Below are 17,635 nucleotides of genomic sequence, written 5' to 3' on the forward strand. Positions count from 1 at the left end.
ATATATATATATATATATAATAAATGAATTGTGGAGTTAAGAGCAAGTGATAGTCTACAGATTTCATGTCTTTGTTTCCCTGGAGGAACAAAGCTGGAACTATAGCGCACACCTCCACATCCCCCTAAATTTTTTTTTTTTTTGAGACTGAGTGAGTCTCGCTCTGTGGCCCAGGCTGGAGTACAGTGGTGCGATCTCGGCTCACTGCAAGCTCTGCTTCCCAAGTTCACGCCATTCTCCTGCCTCAGCCTCCCGAATAGCTGGGACTACAGGCTCCCGCCACCATGCTGACTAATTTTTTGTATTTTTAGTAGAGATGGAGTTTCACCATGTTGGCCAGGTTGGTCTCAATCTCCTGACCTTGTGATCCTCCTGCCTCGGCCTCCCAAAGTGCTGGGATTACAGGCGCGAGCCACCACGCCCGGCCAGCTTCATGTGTATTTCTAGCGGTCCCCATCACTCACATCACTGCCTGAGCTCAACCTCCTGTTAGAACAGCCCCGGCATTAGACTTCCCTAAGAGCGCGAACCCTATTGTGAACCGCGTATGTGAGGGATCTGGGTTTTGCACTCCTTATGAGAATCGAATGCTTGATGATCTGAGATGGATCAGTTTCATCCAGAAACCACCCCCTACTTCCCTGTCTGTCGAAAAATTGTCTTCTATGAAATGGGTCCCTGGTGCCAAAAAGGTTGGGGACTGCTGTCATCAGTAACATTGAATTTCTTGTGGTTTTTTGGACACACCAGGCATGTCTCTTCCATTCAAATGCTATGGCTGCAGAGGGAATGGGTAGCCAGATAATTATCCACATGCTTCAAACCAAAAAGATAAAAAAGTTGGCAACTAGATGTAGTTGCTTGCCAGGGTGACCAGCGTTATGCTGGCGTGTGTGCCCATGCCTCCAGAATTTTTCCAGGGTTATCAATGTCAGTGTAAGATCTGATGGAATTTACTGATGACCCAATTTTCTTCACCAATCAAGGCTCATTCCTTGAGGCGAGTTATGCTAAAAGCTTTTCTGCACCAAGTACTTTCAATCTGGTCTTTGAAGTTGTCATAATTCCGACCAAAGACAACCCAGACCATTACTGAATGCTCTTCAGGTGACCCTGTTTGCCTGTCACATTGCTTCTACGAGGTCACATCCTGCATTTCCTGTGGAACAGTATTTTCAAACTGATTCTAGTGTTTAAGCTGGAACCAAAAGAATGAAACTGATTTTACATAAACGCATACTGCTGTCTCTGCAAATAAAGTGCAACAATATGACTGACTTGTAAATATCTCCCAGGACAGTGCTGTGATTTTCCAGTTGATTCTGTGGCTTTAAAGATATAACCAAGTATCATTAGGCTGTTCAAGGATGAGTGGGTCCCACAGAAGCTAGAAATAGTTTACTTCCCGCTTTCATTTTTAGATGCAGAAGACTAATATTCACAGAAAAAAATACGCAAATTTTGTTTACTAGATCTAAAACATTCCTGCTTCTCAGAACAACAAAACCAGAGGAGTATTTAAGACAAAGTAACAGTGAATGTTTTGAAGCTAAAAAGTTTCCATCAACTAGTCCCATATACACCCTCTACCCTTCACGTCATCTCTTTGGACACTCAGCTCCAATTTTGCCATATTTTTTTCACATCTCAATCTACACCTTCCTAATTTCCCCTTTGTTTTTTATTTAAAATGGGAGTTTCGCTCTTATTGCCCAGGCTGGAGTGCAATGGCGAAATCTTGGCGCACTGTAACCTCTGCCTCCTGGGTTCAAGCAGTTCTCGTGCCTCAGCCTCCCAAGTAGCTGGGATTACAGGCACCCACAACACCCGGCTAATTTTTGTATTTTTAGCAGAGACGGGATTTCACCAGGTAGGCCAGGTTGGTCTTAAACTCCTGACCTCAGGTAATCCACCTGCCTAGGCCTCCCAAAGTGCTGGGATTACAGGCGTGAGCCACCGTGCACAGCCTCCCCTCTTAGTTTAATCCCTGGTCTAATTGTAGTTGTCACATCCAAACCGGTCCTCCAACAATAGCCTGCTGAGGCTGGTCGCGAAGGGGCGCCAAGCTCTGTCAGTAACTGGCCTGAACTTCAGGCTCTCCCAAGATCTGCATCTTCTCATTGGAAGCCTCTCACTGAAACAACTGTTCCTCCTGCTACGCTCTGTCTCTGGAGGCTGATTGATTCTAATTCCCTTTATTCCTGTATCTCACTTCCACCTCTTTTCTGCGGGGTCCCGGCCAAGGCAGCCCTTCTAGTCTAGCTCAGCCAGCCCAGTCCTTCTTATAAATTTTCTTAAATGTAACTTCAAGTCAACCAACCTCAAGGTCACCTGTGAGTCTTTCTGTATCATTATTCCATCTGCTTGCACTGAAGCTTTATTCCTTCAATGCCTATTTTTTATGAAACTGATGAGACGAAGCTTCTAGTCTCATAAGTCATCAAATCTAGTGTCATGAGCACAGAGGTCATTGAGAGGTATGTGGCAAGGACAGAGGACAGCTCTTCAACAATTGCCCTTCCTGTTTTTCCTGTAGGAATCATATTGTTTACATGTTATATCGAAATGGACCATGAGTGTGTAGCTGGCCTTTTTCTTCCTACCATGTACTTGTGTGTTCTGCAATCAGTCAGCTAGAAAACATTTACCAAGTGCCTTAGGCTTCCACGCCATAGTGTGCATTTCATGTACACAGTAAAGCATGAAGGCTGGCACTAAACCTAGCTAATGATCCGGTGTTCCGTGTGAATGACACAACACAGGATACACCTGATGACACCACCACTTTATTTTGAGCTAAATCCTCATTTACGTGAGAACAGGACAGGTTTCACCACTGCCTCCTTTGGCAACTTGGGTGGTGGTGTTCCCACCGAGTTTATGGCTGCAAAGATAGGTCTTTTCTCATATTTATGTATAAACAGGTACCAGTTTTGATTTTATTTAATCATTTCATACATTAACATACATGACACATCAAAATGAGAAATGCACAATTTAACCGTTCAACAGCTGGCCTTCAAAAGAACACTATATTCATATTAAACATTTACAGTCTTTCCATCTAACTTTACACGCCCTAAATCATTTTCCAGCATTTCTCACATAGAAGTCTAGTTTTGCTCTTTAAAATCATCTGTATCACCCCTAGTAGACGCCAGGGTTTCCCCAATTACATGCTGAAGAGAGCCAGCCACCACTCCACCTAAAGACACCCAAGCAGCTCCAGAGCCTGCCTCCGAGGCCACCCCTTCGCCTCGCAGTCTCGGTTCCAAGAACTGATTATCTGACACTAGTGAACCAGCACTAAAGGCTGTAGGGTGTGACTACATCACAGTTCCAGAAGGAAGGGGAACCATGGCCAACAGAAGCCCTAAATGACAGAAGCTCCTTAAAACCAAGTCCCCCAAACCTCCTGAAACATCCTTAGCAAGGAGCTACTGCTTTCCTTAAACATGTTTTGGATATGACCACATTCTGGAAGTGGTGAACTGTTACACGTTTGGTGTGTGTGTACGTAACATCAAAAATTACTGTGTGAAACAAGAATGTCTGATTAAAGATTTCAATGTATATAATTAAATCATTGACCAGCACTTTCCCAGTATCATAACAACACGGCTGACCCTCTTCTGCCTTCACTTTACACCCATCAGAGTACATTATCTGTGCACGACTAGTGATGTCTGTGCGGCTCATCATCCCCGTGACCAAGTCGGTCTGTGTTGAGTCATATCATTCTGTGCTGGTTTTAGAAGTCACCATAGGAAACATGAAGTCACATCCTGGTCAAAAAACTGTCCATTTCTCAAACAGAGAAAAACCTGAGATACGAGGCAGCAACTAGCGACACTTACAGGAAGGGAAAGAACAATGACAACACCCGCCCAGCCCCCCAACCCCCAAAAAGCTGCTGTCCTGAATTAAGGCTTACAAAAGAGGACCCACATTGTAGCTAACAGAACTCAAGCCAGGAGGCTGTGTGAAGGCAGAGCTGCACTATCACTTGTGTACTTGTTCCAATGACCTTCTATGTTCAGCTGCCAGGACCGATTCCATAAAGTGATTGTAAGTTGAGGACTCGCTCTCGCTCTTTTGATTTGCCCTTTCCACTGAAGACGCGCCGGCCAGCGTTTCCAGAAACAGCCTGGCCGTGGCTTTGCACTCGACTCACAGTGACTGATCCAAACTCAGTGGTCTTCTCAGCTTTCTCAAGTTTTATTCTGAATATTCCTTCCTCACTAAAGTCTCTCTCAGCCCTACTAGTAAATTCGAAAGTCTGAGGCAATTACAGAAATACCAGCCCCATGGCATGCCAAGGGGATAAAACCACTAAGGAAATAGGTTTCCTGCTTCTCCTCAGCAATTTGTACCTTTCTTAATCTTCCCATACTTTACCTCCCTAGGTAGTTTCCTATAAAATTCTGCCGTGTTGTTACATTTTACCAACTGTGTCCACGCAGTGAAGCAGAAAGGGCAAACACATCTACTTTGGCTGAGAACTTGAAGGTACTGCTGGTCTGCTACCACCCAGATAAATTCACATTTGGCTTGAAACCAAGTTCATCTTTATTTAAAGGACTGACAATCCCATTCTAAATAATTCTTTGATTTACAAAGAGGGAGGTAGACTTGTTAGCCTCCCAACCTTAGCTTAAATCATGATCTACCAGGTTCCTGGCAGTTCAGCTGAATCCTAGACAGTTCCCTTCTCTTCATAAAGCTGAGAAGAAAAAAAATTACCTCCATCCAGGCCCACTGGAATTTTGTGCATAGACAATTTGAATTGGTCTGAAAAGTGTGACTAGCTACCTACCTATTCACAATGCCTAGAAAACGGGCTACCAGACATGGTAGTGGTCAAAGCCCCGACTTTCCTGTCTGAGGTACTGGGTTTGCACTAAGGTAGACCGTGGCAAGGTCCCTAATGGTCCGTCCAGCAGAGTGATGCTCGTGTCCCTCGGCTGTCAGGTGAGCGTGGCTTTGTGAATCAGCTTTGGATAGGATCATTTCTCTTGGATTTCCCACTAGGCTCTGTCCCTAACAGGGTCTACCTACCTGACCCCCAAGCTGGCTCAGTCTCAGCGCTAAGGTGTACTATGGAAGGGACCGGACAAAGACGAATATTTGAGATCTCTTAGTAGCACAGCGTGAAAATGGTAGGGGATTTTGTCCTCCAACACCAAATACACTTGCTTTTTTAAGAACAAGAGGATGTGTAATTCACTGAATAAAATGGTTTTCTCTGTCTAGGGGGGATTCTAGCATCTGCTCTTCCATTTTTGTTGAGAGAAGTATTAGCTGATCTCTCAAATGCAGATGTTAAGAGAGTAACAACTGGGTCGATCCACCTGTTGCTTTTACACCATAGCTCCATTTTCCAAAAATATATATGTATGTACATATATATATATTTCAGATTTACAGGGAATTTTTTTGTGAACAAGAAAAAAAAAACTGTCTATAGAAGTCACAAGTGTCTTTCTTCTCAGGAGACCTCAATGATTTCCATGCTGCCTGAAAAGCTAGACTGACTGCCCACTTTCCCCAGCTCTTCCCGTGACCTGTTCTCCGACATGATGCTCTCTCCAAATTCCATTTGGCAGCTTCTGCGTTTAAACTGCTTTTCAAAGGGGCTCTCTTCATGCCAGCTCCGCCGTGAGTCAGCTCTGTCACTTGGCTTCTGCCGCCTGCGCACAGAATAGACTTGGTCTCCGCAAGTGGGCAGCTGGCTGCAGCTGTAGGCAGAGTAACTGGCACTGCCTCCGTAGATGGCTGAGGCAGAGTAGAAGTGTGAGGACTCTGTGGCAAAATACCAGCTGCTGGTCAGGGAAGGGGTAGAGGTCTGGGGGGCCAAGATATCTGAGTGCCAGCCCTTAAGGCCCAGGCCAGCAGACTTCGTGAGGTGCTGCTGGCTGGTGGACAGGCCGAAAAGGAAGCTGGTGTGGTAATTGTCCTCCACACTCCCACTTCGATGCAATGGAGATAAAAGGGACCTCTGGGTGGTGCCCCCGCTGCTGGTTCTGACCGAGTGCAATCGCTTGCTCTGGCTGTCTGAAGGCCTGGTGGTCTGCGGCTTCTTGGGGATGCTGGCTTCCTCCTTATCAGGACTGCTTTCGGGAGTCTGCTCCGATAGTTCCTGCACAGGGGAGAACTGGCAGAGTTTGTTGGTCCCATCCAGAGTGGTGGAAGGTTTGTAGTATTCCAAAGCATCTTCTGATGAGGAGAAGCCATGTAAGGACGCTGCCATGCTGGCGGAATATGAAACTGATTTGATATCCAGAGAGAAGGAACGCTTGAGCTTATTGCTGTCTTCCAGCCTGTCTGCGGACAGGTGCAGCCCACTGAGCTCCTGTACCAGTGGGCTGTCCTCTAACAGTGATGGCTGCACGCTGGGCATGCTGGGCACGCTGGCAGGATGCACGGGCCTTTGCCCTGCTGCCTCTGAGGTAGCAGAGTCGGCACAGGGTGGACTGAGGGGCATCTCGCTTTTCTGTCCACCCTCTGAGACAGCAGGGACAGGTTCATTTGGCTTCTCCAGGTGCAGCAGCTTGAGTTTGCTCTTTGGCCCTGATGCTCCAGTCTGGTTCTTAATTTTCTTCTCATAGTCCAGGAGTTGGCCCAGAAAATTGAAGTTTGGAGATATAGTAGGTCTTTTTTCTTTCACAAATCTACAGAGAGAGGAAAAAACAAAACCCAAATTTCACAATTACACTTTATCTGATAAATATTAAGTGAATAAATGAGATAGGGAATTATCAGGCAGACCTCAAAAACTTTGAAAGATGATTGGTTTAAAAGTTCAGGGAGACGCCTCAAGGTGGAGAATACAAAGGCCCTAGGCATTGGGAAGGCTCTGCACACATCCCTGGAGTACGCCGGAAAGAGGCAGCCGGGCCCCAAAGGCTCTCGTTTTTGCCTCATTTTCAAGGGCCCAGGGCTCCCAATGCAGCTGATAAGAGATGATATGGGGTTTTGTTGGTGGTGGTCTTTAAGAGACAGGGTCTTGTTCTGTCACCCAGACTGGAGTGCAGTGGCATGATCATAGCTCACTGCAGCCTCAAATTCCCGGGCACATGCAGTCCTCCCACCTCAGCCTCCTGAGTGGCTGGAATGACAGGACTACACGCTTGGCTAATTTTGATTTTTAAAGTTTCTTTTGTAGAGAAAGGCTCTCACTGTGTTGCCCAGGCTGGTCTTGAACTCCTGGGCTCAAGTGATTCTCCCACCTTGGCCTCCCAAAGTGCTGAGACTACAGGTGTGAGCCACTGTGCCTGGCCAAGAGATGATTATTCACCACCAAGGACAGCCCTGACCCACACCAGTGCTACCATCAAAAGTACAGTGTAACAGCCACTCTCCTTCAATTTCCAATGTCATCCCCTCTCAAAGTCACCAGTCGCTTCTCAAGACAGTTCACATTTTAAAATTAATGACAAAAAGAAAATGGTATCAGATGATCAAAGTATCAAAGCAACACTTCTTTTTATAGTCAACAAGACAGAATAACCAAGACAAAGTGGTCTTTGTGCTAAGTAAGCACTAGGCTTATGCATTGAATCATTATTTAATCCCCAGAACTACCCTATCATCAGGTGGGTGTCATTATCCCCATCAAATAGCTAGCTACACAGAGTCCTTAAGTGACTTGCCCAAAATCACACAGCTACTAAATGACAGTGCTGGATTCAAAACCAGGCTGGTCCAATATCTGGGTCCGTTTTTGTAACCACCATGTTAAAAAAGATTCATCAAAGGATCAAAACTAATACTAGATGGCTTTCATGTTTCATGGAGGAAATAAAGACTCAGAGATGACAAACAAATTCTTCAGCAGCCCCTGCGCCTCATGGATACTTTTCAGGTGATGCAGGAGTACAACTACACTGAAAATCTGCATTTGAATAAGGAACAAGAAAAACAAAAAACATGGAAATCAAGTAACCTAAAGCAAATTCACAAAAATAGAAATAACTGGCTCAAGAATAACTAGTGTAAATGTAGGGTCCTCATAATGAGACTTCATTGCGTGATATAAGGGTGCCTTTTCTTCTGATTTCTAAATGGAGCAGGAGGACTTCAGGGAGGCCTGAACGGGGGCATGAGAGCTCATGCGGATGACCAGAGGACCCCTCTCCTCCAGGCTCCTGACTTACGTGGTGGGATGGTGTCTGGGCAGCTCATTTCTGTTTTCCAAACTTTCCAATTTGAGAAAAAAAAAATGCAACTGTTCAGTCAGGCCTGCCCCTATAAATCTCTCTATTTTTGATTCCTGATCAGATAACAAGGAACCATCTCTACCCAATGAGACATGCAGGGGAATCAGATTCATCAGAGACTGGAGGCAACCCAGTCAAAATCACACACACACACAACCTGGCCGACTCTAGAATGTGGGACATTTTACTGAAGAATGGAGTCTGACAGTTATCTGGTTCATATTTGCATGTCTTAGGCTTTTTCTTCCCAGCAATCCAAAGTGCGAAGCAGAAGAGAGACTCTGCAGTGAGCATTCTATTAGAGCTTCCCCCCTCATAGGCAGATTTACACCAAGGATACTTTTGCATTTAGGGAAAGCCATAATCTCATGTAACAGGATAGAGATCTCAGCCTGGATCTGTTGTTCCTTAAACACAGAAAGTGGCTGAGGATGAATCTGACACATGTGAGGGCAGAATTAATGCTAAATAGCAAACCAGCATTCTTTTCCAATCTTCGCAAGATCATTAAAAAATCCACAGTAACCTGTAAAAAGTGTGACTAAAATAATCATGACCTGCTTTATTTTGGTTACCCATCCTCATAATTCTTTATGTTTCAGGTCCAACGAAAAGCCAATCACAGAAGACACTTTCCTGCCCTCACCTGTAAGCTTCATCTAAAGACATGTCCATCCTCTTCATGATGTAGGCAATAGCGATGGTGGCAGAGCGGGAGATCCCAGCTAAACAGTGCACTAGGACACATCCATTGGAGGCTTTTGCTTTCTCTGTATGAGTCAAATGCAAGAAAGGTCACTACTAACAATTTTGTTCAGCAGTGAAATCTTGTTTCCATTTACTTACTCAATGTCTTCCACCTGAAAACCTCTATGCAAATCTCCTCTGTGTACATCATATTTATCCTTGCAAAATTCTTTTGAGGAGACAGGGGAAGGTAATTCCCTCACCACTGACCCCAGCAGGACAACTGGGGTCCAAAACTGTTTGTTAATAAGCAATTTGTTAATAAGCTGTTACTAACTCGGGTTTCCTGGCTTACGTTAGTAATTTCCCCTAAGATATGGGTAATGTTTAGTTTATTCCTGTTATGTGACACTTCAAATTTTTCCCTGATTTCATAAGAGATATAATTACATTGATTAATATTATTACTACTATTTTGAGATAGTCTTGCTCTGTCGCCCAGGCTGGAGTGCAATGGTGTGATGTCGGATCACTGCAATCTCCGCCTCCTGGATTCAAGTGATTCTCCTGCCTTAGCTTCCAGAGTAGCTGGGACTACAGGTATGCACCACCATGCCTGGCTAATTTTTGTATTTTTAGTGGAGTCGGGGTTTCACCATGTTGGGCAGGCTGGTTTCTAACTCCTGGCCTCAAGTGATCCACCCGCCTCAGCCTCCCAAAGTGCTGGGATTACAGGAGTGAGCCAATGCTCCTGGCCTCCTTATTTTTCTTCAGGCAACTTTTCTGTATGTCATAAAATGGCTCAACTTTATTTATTAAATTTTCGAAGAAAACCTTGTATATGCTATGAATCAGGTTTACCAGTTCACTTTAATGAGATCCAAGAGAGCTTTTATCCCTTCCTTGATACCCAGGAGTTATTGTCTTTATTGCATTATCTCAATTCCCCACAACACGGTGGAGGACTCATGGACACTTTGTTAGAACCAAAGAAGCAGGGAAATCCAGGCAGTGCTGCCATCTCTCACTGCTGAGGGGCTTGACAGTAAGTACATGTGGCAGGGGATGAGGTTATACCACACAGCCTGGAAGCTACTAACATTTTGGCCAGTTCCATGACTGCCTTAATTCTAAATAATTACATGTGTGCTCAGTCATGAAGCTGAATTCTCCCCTTTTCATTCTTGGTAGATACTACCAAAAGTCTACTGAACCTTGTGTTAAAATTCTTACAATAGAGCCGGGCCGGGCCGGTGGCCAACCTGGTAATCCCAGCACTTTGGGAGGAGCCGAGACGGGCGGATCAGGCGAGGTCGGAGATCAAGAACCAGTTCCTGGCTAAGCACGGTGAAACGCCCGTCTCTAACTAACAAAAAAATATAAAAAACTAGGCGCCGGGCGAGGTGGCGGGCGCCTGTAGTCGCGCAGCTACTCGGTCGAGGCTTGAGTCACGGAGAACTGGCGGGAACCGCCGGGGGGAGGCGGAGCTTCAGTGAGCGAGATCCGGCCACTGGCACCTCCCAGCCCTGGGGCCACAGAGGCGAGACCCATCTCAAGAAAAGAATAAATAAATAAATAAAATAAAATTCTTACAATTAACAGATATGCAATGAATCTTGCTTTGGCAGCTAAATAATACAAGGCTATTCAATCTCACTGCCTATGTTATAAATACAAGTTTCTAGTGCAATGATTGTTATATATAACAATTATTCATCATATATAAAGCAACACAGAGGTTTTGGGTAGTATATGAATAATCAAGCAGCAAGCAGCTTCCTTCTAGATAGGGAAACCAAACACAATAAAACAATAACAAATGAATACCAAGCAACACTCAAAGAATTGTATGCTATACAAATAAGAACACAGAAACTCATGTACACAGTCTCCTGCCTTCCTGTGCCTCCAACATCCCCTTCCTTCTCAGCTATCATTTACCCCACGTTACTCTCAGTGTTTCCATCCCCTTCTGCCCTGCTGCTAAGAAGCTCAAAGCTAAGGTTTCTACTCAATTTCAATAGGAAGTAGCAATTCAGATTTTTTGTCAGTTGCTGTACATTTCCTGGCCCCTTATTACTTGATTATTGCTCCTTTATCTCATTTTAATGAGTATGTGTGAGAATATGTGTATCTTTTGGTTCTAACCTATTATTGAAAACTGCTTCAAATCCTTACTGGAAGTAGTCTGGGTTTTTGTTTTTTAACATTGACAATACTCTCATTAATTTTAATAATTATCTCGGCCGGGCATGGTGGCTTACGCCTCTAATCCCAGCACTTTGGGAGGTTGAGGTCGGTGGATCACCTAAGGTCAGGAGTTCAAGACCAGCTTGACCAATATGGTGAAATCCCATCTCTATTAAAAATACAAAAATTAGCTGGGCATGGTGGTGGGCACCTGTAGTCCCAGCTACTCAGGAGGCTGAGACAGGAGAATTGCTTGAATCCAGGAGGGAGAGGTTGCAGTGAGCCAAGATTGCGCCACTGCACTCTAGCCTGGGCGACAGCGAGACTCCATCTCAAAAAAAAAAAATGAATAAATAAATAAAATTAAATAAAATAATCTCAAAAACTAGATTATAAGGACCCAGAAGGATCTTGCTTGCTTCTAACAATCCCCCAAAAGATTTAACACTAGGCACATAGTAGGCATCTAGCTGATACTGGCTGATACATATTTTTAAAGCAATTTTAATAAAAAATAAGGTTGGAAGGAAATAAAACAATGACAGTAACAGGTGTTACAACTTTGAGGTTATAGGTTTCCTTTTCTCTGTTTTTCAAATTTTCTGCAATGTGCTTACAACTGTTTTTATAACCACAACTCTTTTGATGACGTCTTTTAAAAATGAAAAAAACAAGTGATTATACTGGAGTTGAGGTTCATCAGCACGCATCTTGGGAGACATGAGCCCTAAACTGTGTCTTCAAGCAAAGGAATTAATACACACAGACCTGGCAGAGAGAAGGGAAATGTGTGCAAGAAAGCCCTGTGGTGGGACTGAGCAAAGTGCTCAGAAAACATCCTGCCTTGGAGAAGTAACCAGAGAGGAGGTTTCAAAGGCGGGAAGCAGGTGTTGGAGGGTGTTGGGAATGTTAGGCTAAGGGCTACATTTCTTTTCTGAGACAGTGTCTCACTCTGTTCACCCAGGCTGGAGTGCCATGGTGCAAACATAGCTCACTGTAACTATGAACTCCTAGGCTCAAGCGATCCTCCTGCCTCAGCCTCCCAGCTAGGACTATAGGTGCACACCACCATGCCTGGCTAATTAAAAAAATTTTTTTGTAGAGACAGGGATCTTGCTATGTTCACTAGGCTGGTGTCAAACTCCTGGCCTCAAGCAATCCTCCCGCCTCTGCTTCCCAGAGTGCTGTGGCACAAGGCCAAGGCTACCTTTTTAATGTACAAAACTAAGGAGTCTCTTCAGGTTTCTGAATAAAGAACAAGAAGGTAATGATGATGAAAACTGGAAACGGGCAGGTGGCCATTATTGAAATTAAGGCTAAAATCTAGGTTAAGAAAGGGGAGAGAGAACTGCACATGAAAAGGGCAAAGATGTAGTGAGGATGAAAGGTTACAAAGGCTAAAAAGAAGAAAGTCATAACTAAGAGGGGTTACAGAGTCCAGCTCAAAGGACAGAAAAAAGAGAAACTTCAGGTAACAATTTTTAAAATATTTATTAACAACCAATTATGAGTCCGGTACTTTACAAGGTGTTCAATGCACATAACGTTGTCTATTTTAGTTATTTTTATTTTCTCTTTTTGGTTTACTTTTTTTTCTTCTTTTTTTCATTTTACATTATCTATTTTAATCCTCGCAGTATTCCTATAAGGTAGGTATATTATCTTCAGTTTCCAGATCAAGAAACTGAAATGCACAGAAGTTTGAAGTAACTTACTCAAACCACTTCACTTAATAACCAGGGTAGGAAGGACTCAAATACAGACAGTTTGCCTCCAAAATACATGGTCCTAATCACCTCTCTATGTTGTGTCCATGGAGTCACGAGTTTGGCATGGGAGAGCTGGAGCAAGAGCCCAGGAGACAGTGAAGAGGAAGCAAGAGGCTGTATACATAGCTGGGTTTGGAGGCACCTCATAAGTATCCCATAGTACAAATGGGCAAACTCTGTTACTAGCACATTAACTAAAAAGAAAGACAAAACTCCACATAAACCTGAGTCCTTCCAACAAACCTGGAGACTTACCAAAATCTAATCTAAATAACAAAAAGAAAAGAAAAAATCGCTATGAGCCTGTAAGTCATTAAGGGGGTACATCATACTAACCATGGCTTAAAACGCCATGGAGGAGAAGACTAGCAATTATAGTGAATATGGGCTGAATTCAAAAAGTGACCTGGAGATTTTGCCTTGAATTACTTGGGTGGGATAAGGATGATGGCTCTAATAGGACCAAGCAAATGAAATACTGATAAGTATTTGCAGATATTACAAATACATTATAGTATGTGTTTTGTATGTGTGTTTAGCCAAGTTACAGAGTAAAGTTCTTTTGTATGAATGAAAGTGACATGATGACCCCCATATCTCCCATTAAAGGAGAAAATAAGTTGGGAGCAAAGTTATTCATATTCTCTCTTCTCTTCTAACTCTTTTCTACTAAAGTTTAAACTTTGTCTCCTAAAGCCTACACATTGTCATGACTTAAGAAAACCGTATTCTTTTCTAGATAGATTTTGAAATCTGATTTTTAGCTGAAATTAGAGCCAATGTCTCTGGATCAATGTGACGTGCAATGTGAACATTAACCATAACTGTTTTTTGTTGTGTTTTGAGATGAAGTCTCACTCTGTTGCCAAGGGTGGAGTGCAATGGCATGGCCTCAGCTCACTGCAACCTCCGCCTCCCAGGTTCAAGAGATTCTCCTGCCTCAGCCTCCCAAGTAGCTAGGATTACAGGTGCCTGCCACCACACCCAGCTAATTTTTATAAGTTTAGTAGAGACATGTTGGCCACGCTGTCGCAAACTCCAGCAACCTCAGGTGATCCCCCCATCTTGGCCTCCCAAAGTGCTGGGATTACAGGCGTAAGCCACCACTCCCGGCCAATTGTTATTTTTTAAAGAGGCAAAAACTGAATGATTTGCTGAATGTTGTTTAGAAGTACAATGGGAGGGTGTGTGTTAACTTGTGGGGGTTTGTTTGTGATTCTTTTTTTTTTTTTTTGAGATAGAGTCTCATTCTGTTGCCCAGGCTGGAGTGCAGTGGCACGATCTTGGCTTACTGCAACCTCTGCCTCCTAGATTCAAGCGATTCGCCTGCCTCGGCTTCCCAAGTAGCTGGGACTACAGGCGTGTGCCACTACGGCCAGCTAATTTTTGTATACCGGGTTTCACTATATGTTGGCCAGGCTGGTCTTGAACTCCTGACCTCAGGTGATCCACCTGCCTTGGCCTCCCAAAGTGCTGGGATTACAGGTGTGAGCCACCTGGCCATTTGTTTGTGATTATTTAAATGTGAACTAAGTCATTTATCTTCACATGTTTCATAGAATGAATCCTAACTGAAGATGAAACCCTCAGCAACCTGGAAATCTTGAAAAAAGACAAGTGTTTTGGAATTACTCAAAATTCCAAAAGCATTAAACAGAATATTCCCCTCACAGGTGAAAATTATAGTATGGGGCTTAATATACATATTTTCAATTTTTGTTTTTGAGACAGGGTCTGGCCCTACTGCCCAGGCTGGAGTTCAGTGGCACAATCTTGGCTCACTGTAACCTCCACCTCCCGGTTCAAGCAATCCTCCCACCTCAGCCTCCCGAATAGCTGGGACCACACAGGTGCACTGGTAGAGACAGGGTTTTGCTATGTTGCCCGGGCTGGTCTTGAACTCCTGGGTTCAAGTGATTGCTTGCCTTGGCCTCCTAAAGTGCTGGGATTACAGGCATAAGCCACTGTGCCTGGTCAATTCCACTTTATTTTTATTTTTTGAGATGGAATCTTGCTCTGTCACCTAGGCTGAAGTGCAGTGGCGTGATCTCAACTCACTGCAAGCTCCGCCTCCCTGGTTCACGCCATTCTCCTGCCTCAGCCTCCCGAGTAGCTGGGACTACAGGCGCCTACCACCACACCATGCTACTTTTTTGTATTTCTAGTAGGGATGGGGTTTCACCGTGTTAGCCAGGATGGTCTCCATCTCCTGACCTCGTGATTCGCCCGCCTTGGCCTCCCAAAGTGCTGGGATTACAGGTGTGAGCCACCACCGCGCCTGGCCAATTCCACTTTTTTATTTTTATTTTATTTATTTTTTTTTTGAGGCGGAGTCTCGCTCTGTCACCCAGGCTGGAGTGCTGTGGCCGGATCTCAGCTCACTGCAAGCTCCGCCTCCCGGGTTCACGCCATTCTCCTGTCTCAGCCTCCTGGGTAGCTGGGACTACAGGCGCCACCACGTCGCCCGGCTAGTTTTTTTTGTAGTTTTAGTAGAGACGGGGTTTCACCGTGTTAGCCAGGATGGTCTCGATCTCCTGACCTCGTGATCCGCCCGTCTCGGCCTCCCAAAGTGCTGGGATTACAGGCTTGCGCCACCACGCCCGGCCTCAATTCCACTTTTTTAAAGGAACTGATTCTTTTATTTTTAATTATGGTAACCAATTCAGAGTATTTAATTATGGACTAGAGTGCTCAAACTTATGTAACTGGGGAGGAAAAAATTTCTTACATAGGGCCAGGTGTGGTGGCTCACGCCTGTAATCCCAGCACTTTGGGAGGCTGAGGTGGGCGGATCACAAGGTCAGGATATCAAGACCATCCTGGCTAACACGGTGAAACCCCGTCTCTACTAAAAGTACAAAAAATTAGCCGGGCGTGGTGGCAGACGACTGTAGTCCCAGCTACTCAGGAGGCTGAGGCAGGAGAATGGTGTGAACCCAGGAGGCGGAGCTTGCAGTGAGCCGAGACCGCACCACTGCTCTCCAGCCTGGGCAACAGTGTGAGACACCGTCTCAAAAAAAAAAAAAAAAATCTTACATGGAACATCAAGAGTCGCACGTGTGGTATGTTACTGAGGAGCTAGTAGTGTTTCTCCTCTGTTCAGCCACTGTCCACTAAAGCCACATTCCAAATACACATCACCAAGTTACCACCCAGCAGATCTGATCCTGTGGCACCAAAATGCCTCAACAGTACCCAGTGGCCAGAGAAGCTCCAGAATTGAACAGGCCCAGGAAGCAGAACAAAGTATGGCACAGATGAGATACTGTCAAGACCACTGCCAGGGAAGTGACCAAATGAGAGACAGTGTGTGTGTGTGTGTGAGAGAGAGACTGTGTGTGTGTGTGAGAGACTGTGTGTGTGTGTGTGTCAACATTCTATTAGATCAAATAATACTTGAAATTACTGGCATGTGGACCCCGGCTTAGACACACTGACATAAAGACTTAAATGTAGTGGGATTTGTTTTCACAAGATTTGACTTTTCTCTGTGGAAAACATAGCAACAAGGCAACAGGGAATATTACCAAAGTTTCCCAAAGGCTTTTACAGGATTTGAAAAAGTTGGAGGAAGAATTTAACCCTAAAAGCTTAACTGATTTTCAAACACTTGCAAATATATAATTACAGATCCTGTGAAGCTTAACCTTGGTGGTGTTAAATGTTAGCTAGAATGTCACAAGGTCAGTCCTTAGGGACAGTGTGACACACATGTCACCTTGACCACTAGATGAGTAAGCTGCACCACGTGTTGTTTTCAGACTTTTGAAATCTCTGAAATAGGCTCCTTTTCTCTAAAGAAAAAAAGGGGGACTAAGGTACACATGAGATGATCACCCATAGGAACTGTAATATTATTTGAGCTACTTACCAATGAAATCTACTGATTTGTCCAACCACGGCAAAATTTTCTCACAAAAGCTGTCATTCACAGGTACACGCAGGAAATGAGACTCAGGGATAAAGTCAGGCTTTGGACAGGTACTGCTGGCATTTAACACATAACCAATCCCATTCTGCTGCATCAGTTCCTATGGAGAGGAAGAGCAGTTAAAGTGACTAATAATATGGTAAACACGATCATTCTGAAAGAGTGAAGTTTAATGCGATTATAAAAATGCCCAGTTTCCTTGAAATACAATTCATTCAGATCAGCGAAGTCCAAAAACCCAGCAAAATGACATATAGAGACAAGTTTTAAGAAAAAAAAAAATGTAAGAACAACAAAGGCTATTTAAAATAATATGCTTGAAGCCCACACATCATTCATATATATAGTCAAGTCTCTATTATCTTCATTACTAGAGAGAGAAGTGGAACAAAGACTACAAAAGAAAACAACAGTTTATACGATTTTAGAATATATGGACACACAACATTTTCTTCCCACACAGAACACGCTGGTTCTCTAAGATACAGTTCTAGTCATTCTTCTCACTCTAAATACTCTCTTTGAAGGCTGCACTTATTTCTATAGCCTTAATTACCAGTTCTACATGCTGATGGCATGTGTGTGTATGTGTGTGTGTGTATCTCCTCTTAAATTTCCAACCCATATCTCCAACTACCTACTAGCTATCAGGATGTTCCACAGGCCCTTCACATTTAAAATGTCAGAAACTTGACGGGCGCGGTGGCTCAAGCCTGTAATCCCAGCACTTTGGGAGGCCGAGACGGGCGGATCACGAGGTCAGGAGATCGAGACCATCCTGGCTAACATGGTGAAACCCCGCCTCTACTAAAACATACAAAAAAAAAACTAGCCGGGCC

The 17,635-nt window shown here is 44.2% G+C and overlaps 1 protein-coding gene across 2 annotated transcripts in view; it reads right to left on the reverse strand.

The window, feature by feature from the left end:
- Positions 1 to 2,907: 2,907 nt before the first annotated feature.
- DUSP16 (dual specificity phosphatase 16) overlaps positions 2,908 to 17,635 on the reverse strand; it is a 53,906-nt gene continuing 39,178 nt past the window's right edge. For both annotated transcript variants that reach the window (XM_017873117.1, XM_017873119.1), the window contains 3 exons: positions 16,737 to 16,896; positions 8,866 to 8,989; positions 2,908 to 6,671 (listed from right to left, as the gene is read on the reverse strand). In XM_017873117.1, coding sequence (XP_017728606.1) covers positions 5,489 to 6,671; positions 8,866 to 8,989; positions 16,737 to 16,896 — 1,467 coding nt within the window. In that variant the 3' untranslated portion in view covers positions 2,908 to 5,488. The remainder of the gene's footprint in view (positions 6,672 to 8,865; positions 8,990 to 16,736; positions 16,897 to 17,635) is intronic.

The sequence above is a fragment of the Rhinopithecus bieti genome, unplaced genomic scaffold (assembly GCF_001698545.2).
Source record: "Rhinopithecus bieti isolate Rb0 unplaced genomic scaffold, ASM169854v2 scaffold_110, whole genome shotgun sequence".
Taxonomy (NCBI): domain Eukaryota; kingdom Metazoa; phylum Chordata; class Mammalia; order Primates; family Cercopithecidae; genus Rhinopithecus; species Rhinopithecus bieti.